General features: G+C 42.6%; 1 protein-coding gene across 6 annotated transcripts in view; it reads right to left on the reverse strand.

The window, feature by feature from the left end:
- The window catches only part of ACSL6 (acyl-CoA synthetase long chain family member 6), a 111,917-nt gene that overhangs the window by 36,222 nt on the left and 54,452 nt on the right, over positions 1-21,243 (reverse strand). For 4 of the 6 annotated variants that reach the window (XM_034778589.1, XM_034778593.1, XM_034778592.1 and 1 more), the window contains exons 2-9: positions 19,446-19,666; positions 12,470-12,584; positions 8,136-8,200; positions 7,035-7,136; positions 6,799-6,898; positions 4,961-5,139; positions 4,547-4,579; positions 47-98 (exon numbers count right to left, since the gene is read on the reverse strand). In XM_034778589.1, the coding sequence (XP_034634480.1) occupies positions 47-98; positions 4,547-4,579; positions 4,961-5,139; positions 6,799-6,898; positions 7,035-7,136; positions 8,136-8,200; positions 12,470-12,584; positions 19,446-19,666 (867 nt within the window). Of the gene's footprint in view, positions 1-46; positions 99-4,546; positions 4,580-4,960; positions 5,140-6,798; positions 6,899-7,034; positions 7,137-8,135; positions 8,201-12,469; positions 12,585-19,445; positions 19,667-19,781; positions 19,825-21,243 lie in introns of all 6 variants that reach the window. The other 2 variants (XM_034778590.1, XM_034778594.1) reach the window with 2 other exon arrangements.

Genomic DNA, 21,243 nt, shown 5'->3' on the forward strand with positions numbered 1-21,243 from the left:
GGTAGTCTAATGTAATGCATTAAGATTAAAATGCCTGTTCTGTTACCTGTAGTGCCACTAGTAAAACAGACAATCGACAGATCTTCTGGTCGAGGAGGCTAGAAATACACAAAGAAAACAGGAAAATTAGAGAGTCACAGGTTAGCATCATTATCCTTTGTGCTCACTTCTTTATTGAACCAATCATGTCTCAACCCTATCATTTCATTTTTTTCCTGGAGCTTGCAAAAACACATCATGCAATTCTTCCCCCTGGTACGTTTGTCCATTTGATCTAGTTTCCTTCTTTTCCCCTTGGTTTAGGTGCGTTAAAGGAGTGTGCTTTAGTGTGACTAGTCCTTCATGCAAGATCCTTGCCTACTTATAATATGCTATAATATGCTATATTCCCTAATGAAAGAAAACCGCAGCCCTCAAGCTTCTGCATGACAGCTGTTTGAACTACTTGTTTAAAATAATATTTAAGCATTTGGCCCCTTTAGGGGTTAGGAAATCATTTGCTAACAGATCCTGATTATCTTCATCTGTATTTGTTATTCATGAGTGTCTTACATTTGGGATTAATAATATATAGATGATGAGTTGTTTGAAAACAGCTATTTTCTATTTGTTATTCATGTCATGTGTTGGGTCCTCTAAGTCACATGGCATTTTTTCTGGTCCCTAACTGGATGATAAACTTTTTATTAAGAGGAACAACAACAAATATTGTTCTAATTTCTGGCCAAATGCGCATTCGTTCTAAAAATTAGGGACATTTTGGAATGTACAGGCATTTTCATGAATACTCACAAGCACCAAATACATTCAAGTAACAAATAATAAGACTGTAGGAAATGAAATTCAGCATTTTTACGTTTAAAATATTTGGAAGTCAGGTTTCTGTCTACTATGCATCTAGCCTTAATCTGACAATGTAGTTCATATGTTTAAATGTTTGGGTGCCTTAGTTTTTGGAAGCCCAGTTTGAGACATCTTGGGCCTACCTGGCACTGCTGAGGGCTGCTATCTGCAATTGAAGTCAGTAAGATCAGTGAGTGCTCAGCAGCTATGAATATCAAGCCCTGTGTGTGTCAAGTTGGGCCACCAAAAAGTAACACACCCAGAATTACAAGCCTCTTTTGAATAATTGGCAGTGAGCGCACCCAGCAGTACCACAGTCATTCTTAGTAAAACCGTACCTAATTCAACAGCTTTCAAAATGCTCCCAACTGGTGCTGCCGTGGTGCATTTTTCAGTTACAGAAACCCCAACAAGTCTCCAAAGGTGACAGTAGTGGAGGAATCCACTCATATGCAATGGGTAAGCTTTGCTAATTACCATTTAAATAAATTTGACTTAATATTAGAATTTAATCAGGCTACAAACAGCTGGCTCTGCATGGATGCCACACGTCATCTTCCACTTGATCAGAAGATAACTCATGACTGTGCCGTGGCCACCCATTGTGATTTGTCTTTTCTGGTTATTGTTTTGTTTCCTAAGGAACATTTACTGTGAGTTGACGTGCTGTGGAGTTTAAAATTAGACACAGTGTCACCAAGACCATGAAGATGACTTGTGTCAGCACATGAATCCTATTCTGTAATTCTGCAACTGCTGTTTTAGGGTCCAGTCCTACAGTGTATCAAGTTCAATAGGGTAGACCTCTAAAAGAAATTTACATATGTAAGTGTTTGCAAGACCGGTCTCCTTTTTACTGTATGAGAACACGCTCCCCTCCCCCCAATATGAATGAAACAGCTGTAGTACAAACAAAGCCCTTTGATTCCTAGCATGGCTAGTGACAGTATGCGGAGCACTTTAAATGGTAGTATCAGGGAAATAGAGGGTTTCAGTGCAGTCAGGACATGTTTTCCTTGTGGGGAAGATTGTCTTGGAAACAAGGACAGGAGGTGAATAAAAGGGAGTTCTGCTACTAGAGATTACATCAGAGTAATAGCTCTTAGTCTGATTTGTAGGACTGAGTGCTCAGGAATCATACAAGAACAAAATAAGGTAGGAAGAGAAAAAGGAAGAGAAAAGGATTAGGGGATATAACTAATAAAGGGCTGTGGGTGTTTGACCACTAGGCTCTGCTGTAAAAGGCCACTCTCATAAAAGAATGAAAGTTATCCCTTATCCTCAAATACATCACAAGTCTCCTCTGAAATAGAGAGAGGAGGCAATTCACAGATAACAGTAACTTGTCTTTTATCATTACAAGATTTAGAGATGTTCCTATGCAAACCACAAAGGCGGAGTTAATGATTTCAGGGCACAGTCCTGTTGTACACACAGGCAAAACCATTGGGAGTTTTGCCTGAGTAAGGTATGGACCCTTAATGTCCATCACAATTTTTTTAACACCACAAAACTAATACCGGCCCCAGCTGTAATTCTGTTCTTTGCTTTCAATCCAAGTCCAGCTCTAAACAGGCAGAAGAATGAAAGGGGCAATGCTAACAGGGAACTGCTGGATTGCATTGTGCACACCTCATAAATAGTATCTTCTAGTGAAAGGTACTTAGGGTCCAATCCAAACCCAGTGAAGTCAACAGTAAAGCCACTTGAAATTTTTTCCCTCACAAAAGAGAAAATTTTTCCAAAGAGAAAATGCTTTTCAAATGAACCTAGAGTATTCATTTCCAGCCACAAATTTAGCCTGAGGCAGCCACCCAGCCCCAATACTAAACTTATTCCAAACTAGCCAACTGGGATGCACCCTACCTAACCAAAACTAACAAACAAGTCTCAGAGCCAAAGGAAGATTTTGCTGGCCAACACATCTCAACCCTATCTTAGCCGGAACCCAACACCAAATGTCTCAACCTCAGCACCTATAACCACCAAAAGCCAGGATGGCCAAAAGGCGCAAACTCTAAAAACAGAATGTCAACCAACCTCAAGCCTAACTCTGGTCAGAAGCCATTACCACACACCATCACTAGCCCTGCTTAGGAAAAGCAAGAAGGCCCAACCATAATAGCCAACCAGACTACTAGCCCCAAACAAGCTTTGATCAAGGTAGCTCACTAAAGATAGCAACATAGCCGTGGTAGCAAGGGCAGGAGCACTGGATAGCAGGTTGAGTACATAACAAGAGACTGTACTTGGATAGTTAAACTGTGCTGCCTAACTTTAGCCCAGGGCCCCCTGGCAGGCCCAGCCCTAGCCGGGGCCTCCCCGCAGGCCTTTACTATTATAGCCTGCCCTCCCATTCTCATCACGCCCAGTCCTACTCCGAGCCCTGTGCTGCCCTACTCCGAGCCCTGTGGTGCCCTACTCCTAATTGTCATCTGGGTCCATGTGCTGGTTCTGACTAGAACCCTCATCTGTGCCCATATATCCAGCCCAGGCCAGCGTTTGAACCTCATTTGTGTAAAGTCAGGCTCCAAAAATCCTGAGATTGGGTTAAAAATCCTGGGATTATAATTTTAAAAAGTGTGGTTTTTATTTGCTGCTGGGGTTTAAACCTTTACGATACACTCAGGACATGTTTTCAAGCTTTTCTCTGCAATCAGAAAGGCTAAAATTTGCTTTTTTTTTTTTAAAGAAAAATGGAGATTCTTATGAAATAACATAATAATGGGAGCTGCAGGAAGGTGTGGGACACAGAGACATGCTGGCTGCCACTTCCTGCAGCTCCCACTGGCTGGAAACGGCGAACCGCAACCACTGGGAGTTGCGGGGGGCCATGCCTGCAGGTGGCCGACACAAACAAAATGTCTTGTGGCCCGCCAGCAGATTACCCTGATGGGCCGCATGCCGAAGGTTGCCGACCCCTGGGATAGTAGGTGGGTCCATATTATGATTAGGGTTTGAGTTAGGATTCATGCTGGTTAGCAGTCTGGGGCAAGAAGTAAGGATGGGATCAGTTAGCAGATGTGAACAAGGATTAGGATTGGGGATGGATGGAACTCTCAAACTAGGGTTAGGGATTGGGTTTGTATGTGGACCAGATGAACCTACAGGAATCTAGTCTGAGATGTTTCCAGTTTTTTCTGACTGGCAATCGAGATGTCTTAACTGGAGCCATGACATTGTTTTTATGCTGCCTTTTTGTTGAATTGTAGCTCATTTGCCTTTCATAAAAGATACTATTAAGCTGATGTAGTTTGAAATCTATTCTAAAGTCAGGAATTTTGTTTAGCAGTTTTTTGAAGATGGTTCGTTTAATTTGTCCTACTTATTCTTACACTTAGCATTCACAAAGCTCTTTAAAGAACACTGTAGAATCTCATCCTCTATCATTCCTTCCTTGGGTTTACGTTCTGAAGTTCCATTTAAGGATTCAGGGCATATAATTTATGAAGCAAATAACATACATCTCAGCAAATGAGATCCACACTCAGACAATTAGTGGAAGATAATGGAACATCTTTAGGATCCTTCATTGTCAGTCACCTCCTACTGAGAAATATACCAGACACTACATTTAATGAACACACAAACACAGTTCAGGCTTTGTGCACACTCTGGCAAATTATTCTCTTTCATTTGTGAAGTTTGTTTAAAGTAACTACATGCGATTAAAGGTTGGAGGAAAAAAAATGATTGGACTCACCACAGGGACATGCTGACTCTCACGGCCACAAGCCTGAAAGAATATTAACAAAATCATTTCCATTCTAACATATGCAGATTAACGTGCTTGTTAATAAACTGCAAATGACCGAGGAAGCTGGAGACAGAAAGGAAGAGAAAGAACAGTAAAATCCTGCCCTGACATCTCTACAGGATCCAGTTTAAAACAAAGTTTAGTTGCAGTAAAACCTCTGAGAAAAATACATAAAACAGAAGACTCCAGCATAAAAGAGAAAAAATAGCTGATCAATGTGCCTACAAATAATAATGTAACTTTATCCAGGAGAAGCAGCTTCTTGCTTTAACTGAACATCCATCTCCTGGGTTTCATCAAATAATATCTGAGCTGATTATTTCTGAGTCTAACATTAAACAAGAGGGATAGGAACTTCACCTCTACTTCCTGCATGGATTGGACGTGAACACCACAACTTTTCCCTCTTTCCTTTAGGTCCTTCTCAAAAGGGTCCATCAGAATAATAGACTTTAAGCCTGGCGTTTCTCTTTTCTCTACATGATCCAGGAGGATTCTGGCTTTTTCTGGTTTATCACAGATTACTGTGGAAATATCAGCTAAAAAACAAAAAACAAAATAATTTTTTAATTTAAATTTAAAACTAGCTGCAGCTTCACAGTAATCTCTGTGAATCTCTGCTAATCAGTCTTCGACAGTCATTTTATATTTATACCATGAGATCTTGGAATATAATATATATTTTCTCTTAGGAAACAAGTACATTTTTGTATTTAACCCTAGTCACCATAAATCAACATTGAACAGAGCACACTACTGTATCTGAAATGGAATGAGTGGTAAGGCAAATATTTGTTTGCAGCACAACGCGCATCAGACCGGCAGCTACAATTATTTTAGGATTCAATTAAAAATATTAAAACTGCAGAAAAAAAATAAACCTGAATGGTATGAAGTGGTTGTTAGAAACTCAAAGCCAAAATGATGAAAGGAACAGCTAGTAGCACTGAGATAATTCTCCTCCCTGGAATGATCTTGTCAGTGGCTGGTTGCTGTTATGATCCTGAGCTATCCTGCAGCCACAGAAATCACAGCAAAGCTCTCCTTGAGCCAAGTTGAAATGCACACTGGGCCAAACCCTGGTCCCACTGAAGTCAATAAAAAAAGCTCTTGCTGTCCTCAATTGGAATTGGCCATCTGTGCAACATGTAAGATGCAGTGGAAAGAAAGGGCATAAAAAGAGAAAGGACATTTAAAAAAAGGAATAAATACATCCTCAACTTGTGTCCGCGGTTAATTGTAAATTGACAGTTTGCACCCACTGAGGATCTGGCCCATTCTTTAAAAATATACATCAACCGAGTCTCCAGACGTCTCGAGGAAAGTGATTTTAGAACAAAGAAACCTCCCTTCGGAGAAAGCAGTGTGTGTTCAGGATTCTCATTTTCATATGGCATATAAAGTTAGATGCCACTAAAAATCTGCCCTGCTTTTGCAGTAGTACAGTTCAGACCAGTCCCTGCAAAACAACCGTACAGCCTTGTGTTTGGCTTTTGGGCACAAGACAAAATCTTTAGATTTTACTCTTACGGTCCTAAGCCCTGATCTTGCAAAGTTTGAAGAAGGGGCTTAACTTTAAGCTTGTGAGTTGTCCCATCGGCTCCGATGCTTAAAGTTAAGCATGTGCTTAAGTGCTTTGCAGGATTGGGACCCTAGAACCTTAAAATTTGTAGGGAGAGAATCTCATTTTTATGGGAAGTCTATTACATAATAGAATTTACCCTGCCAGGCAGAAATCCCAGTAAGACAGGTGCAATGTTAAGGCTCAAGACCCATAATGTTCAAAGTAAAATACATGCATAAAGTGAGGTTTACTAAATGATAGATTAATTGTTAGCACTTGTCATTGGAACAAAATAAGCAATAATGGGCTAATGTTGTTGCAGGGAAAATGTATTACATATTAGGGAAAACTTATAAACAGTACACTCAGTTCATCAGTAGAACAAGCTACAAGATGATGCCTGGCTGGAAATATACAAAGCTTATCCATTAGGGATAATTTCAGAATAATAAAGCCGGTCCTCCCATGATACATAGAATTATACTATATAACCCAGCTAAGGTTACTTCCAGCTAAAACGAATCACTGAGCCAAAGCATCTGCCTTTAGGAAAGCAGAAGAGAAATCAGTCATTCTGCATAACAAGAATGATTTTCTGAGAACCTCAATGATATTTATGCATGTCTGTTTTTACCTGTGTTGATAATGTAACGAATGGCTCCATGGCCTAATGTGTCATACAGGGGGACCACCACCATAGAATAGGTATAACAAGCCAGCTCAGAAATGATCCACTGGAAGGAGATTTTACAAAGAGAAAAGGGGTAAGGGAAGGGGAGTGATTAAAACACTTAATGAGATTAAATTTTAAAGTGAGATCAAAACTCAAGAATATTGTTAACACTGCATGAGGTTACAGCAACATCTCACCTCTGGACGGTTTTGTGCAAAGACCCCAATAAACTGACTTGCTGATGGTTTACATCCCTGTTGGAGTAACCCTGATCCTAAAGCTTCTGCTCTTTCAGAGACCTAGAAGTGGGAGGAAAATGGATAAGAGAGGAATGTAAGCAGCAGACACAAATGAAACCTAATCTACAGTGGTGGGCTCTAATATTCGTTTGTTGGATAACACATAAAACAGACTCCGGTCGCCTGTAGCCATTAAAGAATTCATAAAAAGCAACAGAGGGTCCTGTGGCACCTTTGAGACTAACAGAAGTACTGGGAGCATAAGCTCAAGCATCTGAAGAAGTGAGGTTCTTACCCACGAAAGCTTATGCTCCCAGTACTTCTGTTAGTCTCAAAGGTGCCACAGGACCCTCTGTTGCTTTTTACAGATTCAGACTAACACAGCTACCCCTCTGATACTAAAGAATTCATGACACTTTTGGCATTCACCTTAGTGCCCTGGCTAAATTCCAACCTGAGCAATTCAATTCTGCTTACTTAAAACTCCCCCATCACGTGAAATTGTTATGGTGCTCTTTATTTCTGGTCTTAGAGCTAATCAGTAGTTTATTTATTTCAGTGTGCATAATGCTTTGGTGCTATTACCACCCAGAAGTGGCTGCATTCAGTGGTGAGTGAGGCAAAGTAATCACATTTGATCAAATCTGTACACCTTGCACATGAGTATGCCCACTGAAATCAGTGGAACTACTTCCACGAGTGAAGCCATCAGGATTCAACCCAGGATTTGTAATTCCCCAAAGCTTTGGCTTGCGAAAGATGCTCTGTAAATCAATACTACTAGTAGTCAACACTAAGCTCCCAATCCTGCTAAGTGCCGAGACAGCTCAATGGAAGTGAAGAGTGCTTATAGCAGCTGCCAAAAGGTGTGCAGCATCTGGGAGGATCCTGGCACAAATGAAAACTAGCAGGTAACTGAAAGTGGTAAAATAATACATGATCATAACCCTCCTCCCCCCCACCCCAGGATAGTACTAGGAGGTTTCTTTTAAAAACAGCTACGTTTAGACAGTAAGGATAAGGATTCTTTGGTGAAAGAAAGATTCATGATAACCTCACCTCTTTATACGACAACCATTGGTAAGGCTGCTTGGGCTTTCTGAATCCTAGACAGGGGCCATTCTCTAAACAAAATAAACAGATTACAAAGTTATGGGGGTCTTAGAGCCAAGTGCTAATGAATGATAGGACCCTGAGCCCTTAACAGTAGCAAGTTGCTCTTAAAGAACATCCATTGTTGTTATCAAGGTCAATCCATGTTTCTCTGAGGCAGAGTTCACACAGAGTGCTACCAGATTAGAAAGGAAGACAGCCCTGTATAATGGGGCACTGGATTATGGACCATTTTGAGCCTTCATTCAAAATTGCAGAGGTGGTATTGACGTTGAGCAGGCCCAGTGCCCTGTTAAACCAGCTTTTCCTTAAGACAGTGTGAACATCATTATCTGATAAGGGCTTTCATCCCAAATGTCACCTCCCACAGGTCTGGCTGCCCTTTCATTGAAGCCCTAGGAAGTCAAAATTATTCCGAATAAAAATGCACTTCTCTGGAGGAGGAGTGGAGAACATAAGCATCTCACTGTAGAAAAGAGGACAGGAATACTTGGAATGTTAAATTGCCTTTTTTCCCCTAACCTCACCACACATAACCCACCTGTAGGGTGACCAGACAGCAAGTGAAAAATCGGGACAGGTGGTGGGGAGTAATAGGAGCCTATATAAGAAAAAGACCCCAAAATTGGGACTGTCCCTATAAAATCAGGACATCTGGTCACCCTACCCACCTGTCTTCCGAGGTACTTACATGTGCCTCATCACCAGAGTAACAAACTGCATCATATACAGCAGTTATTCTGTTGAGGGTTCTGGTGGCACTAAAACACCAACCATTTCAGAACAAAGCTCATGTGTTTTGTTCAAGTCCAAAAAGGATCACAGCAAGGGCCCCAGTAAATCTGTAGCCAGGAGCCTAGATACTCAGACCGTAAGCTTTTTGGGGCAGGTCTTTTTGTTCTGTGTTTGCACAGCACCTAGCACAAGGGGTCCTGGTCCATAACTAGGGCTCCTAGGGACTATGGAAATACAAACAATAATAAAAAATAATGACACACTTCAGGGTACCAGACAGGAAATGCCCAGAAAGCTTCAAATACATGTTAAATATAAAGGTTTTTACTGCATTTAATGTAGAACTGATACAGTATTCCAGGTGTCATTTAATTTTATACTGAATGTAATTAAATGTACCCTGCCTGTACATTTAATTTTCAATGTACTGCAAAATTTTGTATTAAAAACTCATAACTGCTTTGTAAAAGTTGTCAAGGCTGGGGGGTTTGGCATCTGGGAAGGCGTGGGAGGCAATTGAGGATTAAGGGACTCATTTACTAGGTGTTCTTGCTAAACGATCAGTTACCAGTGTTGCCATTTAAACCGTCATCATTAGGTTTCAAAGTTAACATCTCACAGAGACGAGGGCAAGATCACACACCTCTCAAAGCTATTGTTTCAGGTTGTCTGCAGACTCAGGCAGGCATCGCTATGCTGGTTTATACTTGGTTCAAGTTTGAAAGGCCCCTCCCCCCCCCAACCAGGAAAGCTAGAAACCTTTTTTCTTGACATTAGTGCTTAGATTCCAAGGCACAATTCTGCAACATGAGACAGAGTCTGAGGCAAATTCCATCGTGCAGTTCACAGGGCTCTGACTAGAACCTGTACTTGCACGCATTCCTTTCACTTAGTCCGTACATTACATCCCCTTCACCTCCCTTTCTCTCACCCCTGTTCCTGTTCCTCTTCTCCTCAGCTTATCACATGAAACGTTATTTATGTATTTACATTTTTAAGATTTTTCACCTTAAACTTCAGGTGCAGTAAAAAAGAACAAAAAGGTGTCGAGCCCAGTTTATTTATATAAAGATGGGGAAACTGAGAAACAGAATTTAAACATTCAGGTTGTGTGTGGTCAATGTTATAGTTGGCATTAGGACTCTGGAATTCACAGCTTCCAGTTCAAGACCTCTCTGACTCAAAAAACCCATCTTATCAGGACCTGTGTGTTTGCAAAGTCCTCATTAATAAAAGATCAAACCTTTTCAGGGACTTTCCCCCTCCCTGCTCCTTTTGTGCTCTTGCAAGGCTCTGATAGGAAAAGCTGGTACTTAGGGTACGTCCAGACTACCTGCCGTATCGGCGGGTAGCAATCAATTTATCGGGGATCGATATATCGTGTCTCGTTAAGACGTGATATATCGATCCCCGAACGCACTCCCCGTCAACTCCGGAACTCCACCGGAGCGAGCGGCAGTAGTGGAGTCGACGGGGGAGCCACGGCCGTCGATCCCGCACCGTGAGGATGGGAGGTAAGTCGGAATAAGATATGTCTACTTCAGCTATGATATTCCCGTAGCTGAAGTTGCGTATCTTACATCAACCCCCCCCCCACCCCCCCAGTGTAGACCAGGCCTCAGAAGGGACTTTAAGAGTCATCATCATCTTGGAGCTACTCGGACTCTCCCCTACTCCTGGCTCCTAGTGCCCTATCCACTGGACCAGTCCTGCCATACCAAAAATCACAGTTCAAATAAAGGAATGCGGACAAAAAATGTTTAATAATTCTAACCATCTAAACCAGCAGTTGGCAGGGTTTGTATCAACTAGGGTTACCATTCGTCCGGATTTACCCGGACATGTCCTCCTTTTGTGTGCTAAAAATAGCGTCCGGGGGGAATTTGTAAAGCACTCACAATGTCCGGGATTTCCCCCTCCCCCGGCAGAGCGAGCGGCTGGGAGGGCTGCAGGAAAGTCCCGGGCTGGACTCCGGAGCAGCTTCCTCCTCCCACCCCCCCCTCCCTGCATTCTGAGCCGGCCGGCAGCTCCTCCTCCTGCAGCCCGCTCCGGCAGCCCTGTGCAGGGCCAGGGACCGGGTTTTGTGTTGTGCAGGGGAGCTCAGCCATGTGTCCGGCTGGCACAGAGCCCAACACCCTGTTCTGAGCAGCAGGGTAAGGGGGGGCAGGAGAAGGGACAGGGAGGTTCTGGAGGGGGCAGTCAAGAAACAGGGGGGGGACTTTTGGAGGGGAGTGGAGAAAGTTTTGGGCAGTCAGGGTACAGGTAGGGGGTAGGGTCCTGGGGGGCAGTTGGGGGGTGGGGAGTGGTTGGATGGGGCGTGGGAGTCCCAGGGGTCTGTCTGGGGGTGGGGGTGTGGATAAGGGTTGGGGCAGTCAGGGGACAAGAGGCAAGGAGGCTTAGATAGGGAGTGGAGTCCCGGGGGGCAGTTAGGGGCAGGGGTCCCAGGAGGGGGCAGTCAGGGGACAAGGAACGGGGGGAGGGTTGGGGGTTCTGGGGGGGCGGGAAGTGGGAGGGGCAGGGGCGGGGCTAGGGCGGGGCTAGGGCGGGGCTCCTCCCGTCCTCTTTTTTGCTTGTTGAAATATGGTAACCCTAGTATCAACTGTAATTTTTAATAGCACTAACATGATGCTTTCTTGAGGACATTTCAAGCTACAAAATTAGTGTCAACCTAGGCCAGAGAGAGATTTATTCCTTGCTTCCTTTAGTTTAATTACTGCAAGATAAATATATTGTTTCTGCTTTCTGTTCCCTGTATGCTGTAGCCACTGTTTTATCCCTAGACAATAAAAACAGCACTTTTTACAGTTAAGTGTGTCAGATGTAGGTCAACTGAGAAAGATCAGCTGTGGAAGGGGTGTAGTTCATTTCCTAAGCTATGCAGATGGGACCTTGCGAAATTTCTGCCATTTACCCACGCAGGGTCTAATGCAGGCCGTCTGCATGTGGAACTCCACAGTCATTGCCAGGGGCAGCTGCAGGAGCTCAGCAGCTCTGGAAACCAAACTACTTATTCAGGTGCTTAAATAGGAATGTAGGTGCCCAAGCTTAAAAACGGTGGCCACAGGATAACATCTTCAAAAGTGCCAAAGTGATTTAAGTGTTTATGAATGCCAATGGGATGTAGGGGCCTAAGCCATTTTGCCACTTTTGGAGATTCACCCACACTCCCCACTTCAGTAAAAATACCCTGGCTTCCATGCTTGCTGTAGCCTATGAAGCTCTTCCATGGCTGGATGCTGGTTTCTGCAGTTAAGAAGCTGAGTATGGCCTGAATTTGCTTCACTTCTGCACTCAAAAATCCTACAGGCCCACATTTTTTGGGGCCAGTTGTTCCCCTAGCCAGCAAGGCCCAATCTTTGTCAACAGCAGAGCTCTTATTGACTTCACTGGGAGCAGGATTAAGCCCCAATCTGTACAGCTGTTTTCTCCAAAGACAACAGACCCAATTCTACCCTCTGACCAGCGCTGAGATAGCAGCATTGAGGGACTAAAGCCCAGTGGGGTTTTAGTCAATATAATGATCTTTACATATCATCATCACTTACCAGATATGTTAAATCCCCTTCTAAATACTTCATACATTGTCCGTGCATCATCATAGTAGTGAGTTAATAATTCTGTGCTGTCACCTATCACGGACCGCCGAGCTCCTTCACATCCCTATGGAAACCAAAACAACATATAAGGATCAGATCAGAACCTTTTGAAAGAGAGACTAAAAAACCAAACAAACCCAGAACAACCATCTTTGGAACTGTCCCATAGTGCAGTACTTAGGCTACGACAGCCTGAGCATTAAATGCATTATGAGGCAAGTTGGCATCATAAACATAGAGGTGGATAGAACTTAATCATGAATCTGCCATAATCTTATATTAGAACCTGCATGACGGATTAGCCTGCAAATTACAGGCGCTCTAATATTTTTTGTGGGGAAACATATTGAATTATATTCCTGTGTTAGCCTCGACATAAATATTTGCTTTTGTCTAAAACTGTATAAAAGTCAGACAGGCGGGTTTGTTGTGATTTTCCTTAACCCACCAAAAAAATCCCCGCTGTTCTGTTTCTGTAAAAATAAAATATCCAAGCCAAGCCATAAGGGCCTTTATAAAATGAAACACAAAACACAGCCTATGGGATTCACTTTGTAAGCACATTTATGCTTCACTCATAAATGCATTTCTTTAAGTAAAAACAAAGGAAAACAACAACTGAGCCCCAAGCCTACTGACTAATTAGACTCCTGGGCTTTTGTGTTTGCCCAGAGATACTAATGCACTTGCACCAGCTTCACCACTGATATTGCTCTCTAGCCGCGCCCCCAGGATCTTAGCCCATTCCTTCCCTCCAAGGCTCTAGACGATTGTATAGCTTTCTTGCTCTCTCCTAGTACGTGGAACAAGAATCTTTACATGCTCATCATTTAGAGCAGTTATAGGTTTTATTCACAGATTGAAATTAAAGACTAATGTTTCTAGTCTCAAATATCATTTAAATAGCTCATATGCTAATGGAAATATTTTAGGCTGATTTAGAAGGAACAGACTAGAAAACAAAGCCCCTCAAATTGCACTGAATCTCCCTTACACCCCCTACCCCCCCCCCCCGAGAAAACCCCTTGTTTTTTCATGATAGGGAGCAAATTTCCATTTCATGTCTCTCGTTGCTTTAAACAGAGTTTGATTAAAACTGATTTGACATTTTTTAGTTAGAGGATGAAAAAAATGTAATCCCTTTGGTTGGTTTCAGCCTAGCTTTGCTCTCCTTTAAGAGTGCTACATTTTAAAAAATGAAGAATTGAAGGCGTTCAGGACATTATTTAAAAAAAATAATTCAGTAACATAAATGTTGTGCATTTATAGTCCATCCGTCATTCAGAAGGATTTCAGAATGCTTTTTTATGAACTTCACACCAGAATTCACCACTGACATGCAGCCATTTCTATTCAGAAGCTGCTGTATTCTATCCCAGAAACATTATACAAGAATGAATGATCCAAAACGTCTTATCCATTTCAAAATGGAGAGGAAATGCAAGGAGGCAAAATGTAATTAATTAATCAGTCTAAAATTTGCTCAGCTCCCGGGCGTTATCATACCGTACCCTTGTAAAAGTTGCCCTGTTTTTTTTTTTTTTTTAAATGGTCTGACTTAATTGCACATCTTGGCCTTATGGAATTCAATGGTAGTTTTGTGATTAGCTTCAGTAGGGCTAGGATTTCACCCTTTATAGAATCATAGAATATCAGAGTTGGAATGGACCTCAGGAGGTCATCTAGTCCAACCTCCTGCTCAAAGCAGGACCAATCCCCAGACAGATTTTTGCCCCAGATCCCTAAATGGCCCCCTCAAGGATTGAACTCACAACCTTGGATTTAGCAGGCTAATGCTCAAACCACTGAGCTATCCCTCCATATCTAGAAGACTTCATTGGCATCAGCACTAGGGTGACCAGACAGCAAGTGTGAAAAATCAGGACGTGGGACGTAATAGGCTGCTATATAAGAAAAAGCCTCAAATATTGGGACTGTCCCTATAAAATCGAGACATCTGGTCACCCTAATCAGCACAGCACCTGCTAATGCAATGGGTTGAGCACTGGCTCTAGGCTGACCAGATAGCAAGTGTGAAAAATTGAGACAGGGATGGGGGTTATTAGGTGCCTATCTAAGAAAAAATCCCAAATATTGGGACTGTCCCTATAAAATCGGGACATCTGGTCACCCTCACTGGCTCAGTACTGACTCAGAATGAAAAATGACAGCTGCTGAATCATCAACATCCTTACAGAAGAATGCTTTTACTTTGGGAGTTTCCAATCCAAGTACGTTAGTCTTAACTCTGTTTAACTTGCACCATCTGGCTGTAGGTACAGTCATATCTTTAAAACCGGCTAGTCCATATTTTTGGAAACATTGCACCAGCTCTGCACTAATGTATAGATATAATCAATCCACAGGAGCAACTCACAGATCTCTGGTTTGACACAGTTCTCTAAAAATCAGTAGTAAAAATTCAACCCCTAGTCAGACTACTGGGCCATACATTTGTTTACAGGGCAATGCTGTGAGGTGTTTACTTTTTGAATAATTCATATGCTTGAAGATCAGAAGGGACCATTATGATGATCTAGTCTGACTTCCACATAGCACAAGCCAAAGAACCTCACCCAATGGTATCTGCATCAAGCCCATAGCTTGTGTGAGAGCTATATGCTATCGTTAAGATAGGATCTCTTTCTAAAAGTCTCCAAGTGATGAAGAACCCACCACACTCCTGAGTACATTGTTTTAGTGGTTAATTACCCTCACTGGTAAAATTTTGTGCTATATTTCCAGTCTGAATTATTTTAAGTTCAGCTTTCAGCCTTTGGCAACAGAGAGTCCTGTGGCACCTTTAAGACTAACAGATGTATTGGAGCATAAGCTTTCGTGGGTGAATACCCACTTCGTCAGACGCATGCGAAAGCTTTCACCCATGAAAGCTTATCCTCCAATGCATCTGTTAGTCTTAAAAGTGCCACAGGGCTCTCTGTTGCTTTTTACAGATCCAGACTAACATGGCTACCCCTCTGATACTTGCAGCCATTGGACAGTGTTGAATTCAAGACCAACTCCCACAAGGAGCATTGCTATAGCTAGTGAACACACAAAGTACAAAATAGTAACTCTGACAAAAATCAATAAAGCCAAACTGAAGTTTTGAGAGGTTCTATTTACCTATTCTACACTAATAACTATTCTAGCATCGATGAAGCTTGCAGAAGGCAGAACATCTTTTTCTTCTTGTACTTGATTTTGGACTTCAAAACAGCATTGACGATAACTCTGGGACAGAAAATAATCCAGTCTTTCTGGAATAGGTATCTTTTTAAAAAAAAATGTAATAGAACTAAGTAACTGATTTTAGTGCTGATCAAAACAGGCTAGTTGTTTTTTGTGGGAAATTTTAATGATTTTGTTTGTTTTCAGGAAATTTCCCCTCATGAAATTTCAGTTTTTCAATTAACATCCAGAAGTCAAATATTTTTTAGTTTATAGTAAAAATGTTCAGTTAGCAAAACCCAACTTTTCTTTATACAAAAACAAACAAAGCCTCCTACCCCCCATTTTTGCTATTTTTTTCCATGAAAACTTTTCTTTTGGGCAAAAGCAGTTTTTCATTAAAAAAAATGTTTTGACCAACTCAAATAATTGAATATAAAGGCCTTGATCCTGCAAACACTTACAGATGTGCTTCGCTTTACTACCATGAGCAGTGCCACTGAAGTCAGTGGAACTACTCATGATAGTAACATTAAGTACACGCGTAGGTGCCTGCAGGACCAGGACCATAGTTTGGACCTATCTGTCAAATTCAGTCCTGGCATAAGAGCGCATAGCTCCTACTGACTCCAAATGGAAGTGCACCTGTTACCCCCAAACTGAATTTGATCCCACAAGTTCAAAGAAACAGTCTGATTCAAATTCCACCCTCATACAAGAAAAAGGCACCTCAGCATGCTATCGCTGGCCACCACTGCTTTTGTTTGCTTGGTTATTTTAATTAGTGCAGTAAAAATGAATAGCCCTAGTAGAATCATTACCTTCCTATGACACCACTCAGAGGAGTTTAAAGTCCCAGAAGAATTTGTGTAATGAACTTTAGAATTCATGTAACGTGGTCATTATCTAAAGCCAGAAAGGATCACCAGATCATCTAGTCTGACCTCCTGTGTGAAAACTGCTTTCAGAACAACGTTGGGACAACTCCCACAAAAAAATACATGACATTGCATGATTCTCTTGGAGGTAGTTTATGTTTCCCAAAGACTTTTGAAGACAGATTGCTATAAATCTGTAGATGGTATAGGGAAAAATATTTCTGAAAGCTCATTTCACTACTAATGAAAAAAAAGCAAAAAGGACACTTGCTTGTAGCCAAGAATTCATAGCTGGAGAGCCTGAGGGATATTGATAATACTGTAAAAAGTGGAGTTTAATGCAGGTTCATCACAGTAGCTCTGTTCTGCAGTGGGAAAGGTGAAAAAACCTTGTGGAGCTGAAGTTTGCCATTCAAAGATAGAGATGATATCTCCTCTATAAGTGCAATATTGCACCCTTTAAAAAAGGGAACATTAAATTGCACCAAGGGGCAAATGCTGACCCCTAGACTTGGTGGGCACAGAGATCAGTAGATGCAGCAGGGTTAGGAGCAAGTTTGGGGGAGCCCAGGCAGATAGTGTTCATCCACCAGTGTACTGTGGCATCTAGGTTCCTGGGAGTTGCCTGCATAGAGTTACATGCAGGGAGAGGTAGTTAGAACAACATGGGAATAGTGGATTTGCTACTATGTGGCTCTACTTCACTCCCTCTTTCAGAGAGGCACTGACAAAGATACAAGGCAGCTTGTGGGTTTGGGCTCCACTGGAAACAGTGGAAGTTTTGCCATTGGCTACAACGTGATCAGGAGCTAGGCCTTAGTATGGCTCATGCTTCTGTTACTCTAGGGAAGTTTACTAGCCTTCCTGATTCACAAATAAATACCATCTCAGGTCCACAGACAGGCCAAGCTCTTGGGAAGATAAGGCGGTTTCCCCATTAAATAATACACTTCCCAGTATGCTCAGCAAAAGTGGACTCTTTGGATTTTTTTGTCACCCACCTCGCCTTTTGGTCTTTTTAGCTTTCCTGTGCTGTTGCCTAATGATAGCCTTCGATAGAGAAAAGATGTTGCTGCATCAGTGATTAAGTTTCCACATGACTCAGACTCCTGTTAAAGCCCTCAAGGACTCAGGTGATGCAAATCAGCTCAACACACATAGTGTCTTCAATGAGGTTGTTCCTCTCATCTGGTGATTACTAGTGTGGATAACCCTGGATTAATCCTTACAACATCCAGTTTCTCTCTCCTTCCATCAGTGAGTACATATAAAATAAAAATACAGGGTAGCAGATATTTTAGATAGGGAATCTCATGGGAATATTATTAGTTTGCCATGTCAATTTCATAACAACTATAACCTGCTTTTTGCAAAGTACTTTCCAAATACTAATTATTTGCACAACACCTGAGTAAGTTAGGCAGGTTTTACTCACTATATGGTACAAGGGTTTAAACCAGGGATCTCAAACTCAAATCACCACGAGGGCCACATGAGGACTAGTACATTGGCCTGAGGGCTGCATCACTGACACCTTTTCATATAAAGATACAAAAGCCCCCCTCTCTGCCCCCGGCCCTGCCCCCACTCCACCCCTTCCATGAGGCCCTGTCCCTTCCCTGCCCCCATTCCAACCCTTTCCCCAAAGTCCCCACCCCAACTCCGCCCCCTCCCTGCCCAGATTCCAAACCCTTCCCCAAATCCCCGCCCCTGTCCTGCTGCTTCTCTGCCTCCTCCCCTGAGCGCACGGCTCCCCACTCTTCCCCCTCCCTCTTGGAAAGCGCTAAGTGCCACCAAACAGCTGTTTGGCAGCAGGAAGCACCTGGAGGTAGGCAGAGGCACGGGGACACAGTGCACTGGGGGAGGAAGGAGGGCGGCGGGTGAGGGGAGCTTGGCGGCCGCACGAAATAACTCTGGGGGTGCGGAGAACTTGGTGGGCCACATGTTTGAGACCCCTAGTTTAAACTGAAGCAGAGAGCAGTTAAGTGACTTGCCCCAGGTCATACAGTGAGTCAGAAACATGGCTGTGGAAAGAACCCCAGAGTCCTGGTTCTAATCAGAAGAAAATGCTCCCATGGGAAATGTAAACTTTTGCCTATTTTTTTTTATAAGTAAGTACAGTGAAGTTCTCTTAAAGGGGAACCTGCTAGATGGACAAACCTGTCATTAACCTTTAGATTCTTATTATATGTCTCAATTTTGAATACAAGTTCGACTGAAGATGCTTTTCTTGGAAGTTCTCGCACTTTAACATGGGGTAGTTTCTTTAGACCTCAAGGCTCCTTAACAGCATCAAGATGAATAAATACTCAACCTCAGGTTTGGGTTAAAGCATCATTTTTTACAGTATCACTGAGCATACAGCAGCCACCATTACAGAGTTAGCATTGCACAGTGGTATGTGAGATTATAATTACCATCTGTGGGAACGGTAAACCTTGGTTTTTTAGCGGCTTGTATGTAATTTTTCAGTGCTTCATGGTCAAGCCAGGCTAAAACTGGAGGAATTCAGTAGGGATTAAATTCATGGCTTGGATGTTAGTTTTCCAGGAGTTTAAAAGGAAGGAACAAAGTGGATCAAATTAATCCGCGGTGTAACAGACTGTGAACCATTGTCCAGGATGGAACAATACAGCACCCACCACAAATAGCTAGGGCCTGATTCTCAACAGCCTTGCAGCCATGCACACCCATGCAAAGGGGGCGTAAAAAGGTACGCTTCTTATTTAGTAGCACTCTGCATGGGTGTGAATTACTGTACACGGGACCTGGCCGTGGTGACGCAGTCCATGGAATCTAGCCAGCCCAGCCAAACCTCTGCATTCATAAGGGTTAATTTTTTATTGGTTGAAGGGTATAAATAATGCTAGCCTTACCTCAACTTCTTCTGACTGCATCAAGAGGTCACATGGTGGCTTCAAAGCCTTTGGCCGGCTAGCAAACCAATATGCGATCACAGCTGCAAAGGCACCAATGCCAACTAAGGTGGTAGCTGGCAAGCTGTGGAAAAACTGGCTGAAGTCGTCAAACTCGGGCAGCCGCAGGCTCCTCAGGATTTCCTGTGCTTGCATCTTTTCAAAGATTGAAAGGGCAAATTCTGCAGGAGCCAAAGGAAAAGAATGAGTTAATGCGACAGGATTAACAGACATAGGCCATAACATTTGCCATACTTCTAAGGGAACGAAGGCAAGGAAAGGCAGTTCTCTCTTTACCTTTTATAAACATACTGCTATGCTGACCCAGAAACAGAGCTGTCTACAAAAAAGAAGAAAAAAGTCACAGCTACAAAAGAACGGCACAGAGCAAAAAGCGTAATTAGCATCACAGCAAGAGGAACTGTGTATATTTAGAATGTTCTGTGTCTGAAACATGTATCGAAAGCCCCCTGGCTCTGCTTGAAACCAGACCCTTACTTAGAAAGGCAGAGAGACTGAGACAGCTGACTGCTAGAAGAGATGCCTTTAACGTGCCTGGATTTTTTTCCATTTCAAATATGCTTAGCACTGGTGATAATCACATGATAACTTAAAGTGGCAGCGTGCACTCTGCAAAAGGATGCGTCACTTTTGTCAACAAGAGGATCTTGAATATTCCACACTTCGTAGTCATTCCGGAGATGCAGAGGTTTTTAAAATGACTAGAAGAATTTAGCAGCAGCTATTTAAAGTTGCAACTTTTTCTTTTTACTTTGTGAGCCAACATCTTTCAGGAAGCCTGTAATTTTTCTCCCACCTCTAACTCAAGGTGCTGACATCAGTGGGCCCCTGATTACTGGGCTGTCGTAAGTAAAACAGAAATAAAATTAGCACTCTCTCCATTTCTTTTTTCCCAGCCTGCAGGAGAAATGACCTGATTAGTTTGTGTGTTGGTTTTTATATGTATCTGAAGAACAAATTGAAAGGAAGCCGAGTCAAAGAGATGAGTTTTGCATTTAGTTTTGATGTGGTGCATTCTAATCTCTTGTAGCAGTGAGTTCCAGAGTCTAGGTCCAGTTCCTGTGAAAGTTCTAGTTCCTGTGCTCTTGAGCTTTCCCGATTGGTCAACAGTTTCATTGTTTGGGTGGAAGATAGCTCCTGTCATGGGAGGTCCTGGCTGCAGTAGCAGAGGTGATTTCCCAGTTAGCGAGGGCCGATCTAACTGTGAGCTTTGAATATCAAGAGACAGACCTTGAACTGGACTCCACGTGCTTTGGGGAACAAGTGCAAGGAGCAGATCACCAAAGTTATGTGTTTATGCATCCCATGCTGCTCAGCCAATGGGCTATTGTGCTTTGTACCACCGGGAGCTTTTTCAGGCTCTTTGGCTTCATTTCTACGTGTAATGAGGTGCAATAAATCAAGCCTGAAGGTTAGGAATGTGAACATAAGACCAGTCATACTGGGTCAGACTAATGGTCCATGAAGCCCAGTATCCTGTCTTCTGACAGAGGCTGGTGCCAGATGCGTCAGAGGGAATGAACAGAATAGGGCAATTTATCGAGTGATCCATCCCCTGTTGTCCAGTCTTAGCTTCTGGTAGTCAGAGGTTTAGGGAAATCCAGAGCATAAAGTTGCATCCCTGACCATCCTGGCTAATAGTCATTGATGGACTTACCGTCCAAGAACTTGTTGAATTCTTTTTTGAACCTGGTTATAGTTTTGGTCTTCACAACATCCCCTGTGAATGAGTTCCAGA

The sequence above is a fragment of the Trachemys scripta genome, chromosome 8 (assembly GCF_013100865.1).
Source record: "Trachemys scripta elegans isolate TJP31775 chromosome 8, CAS_Tse_1.0, whole genome shotgun sequence".
In the NCBI taxonomy this organism is placed as follows: domain Eukaryota; kingdom Metazoa; phylum Chordata; order Testudines; family Emydidae; genus Trachemys; species Trachemys scripta.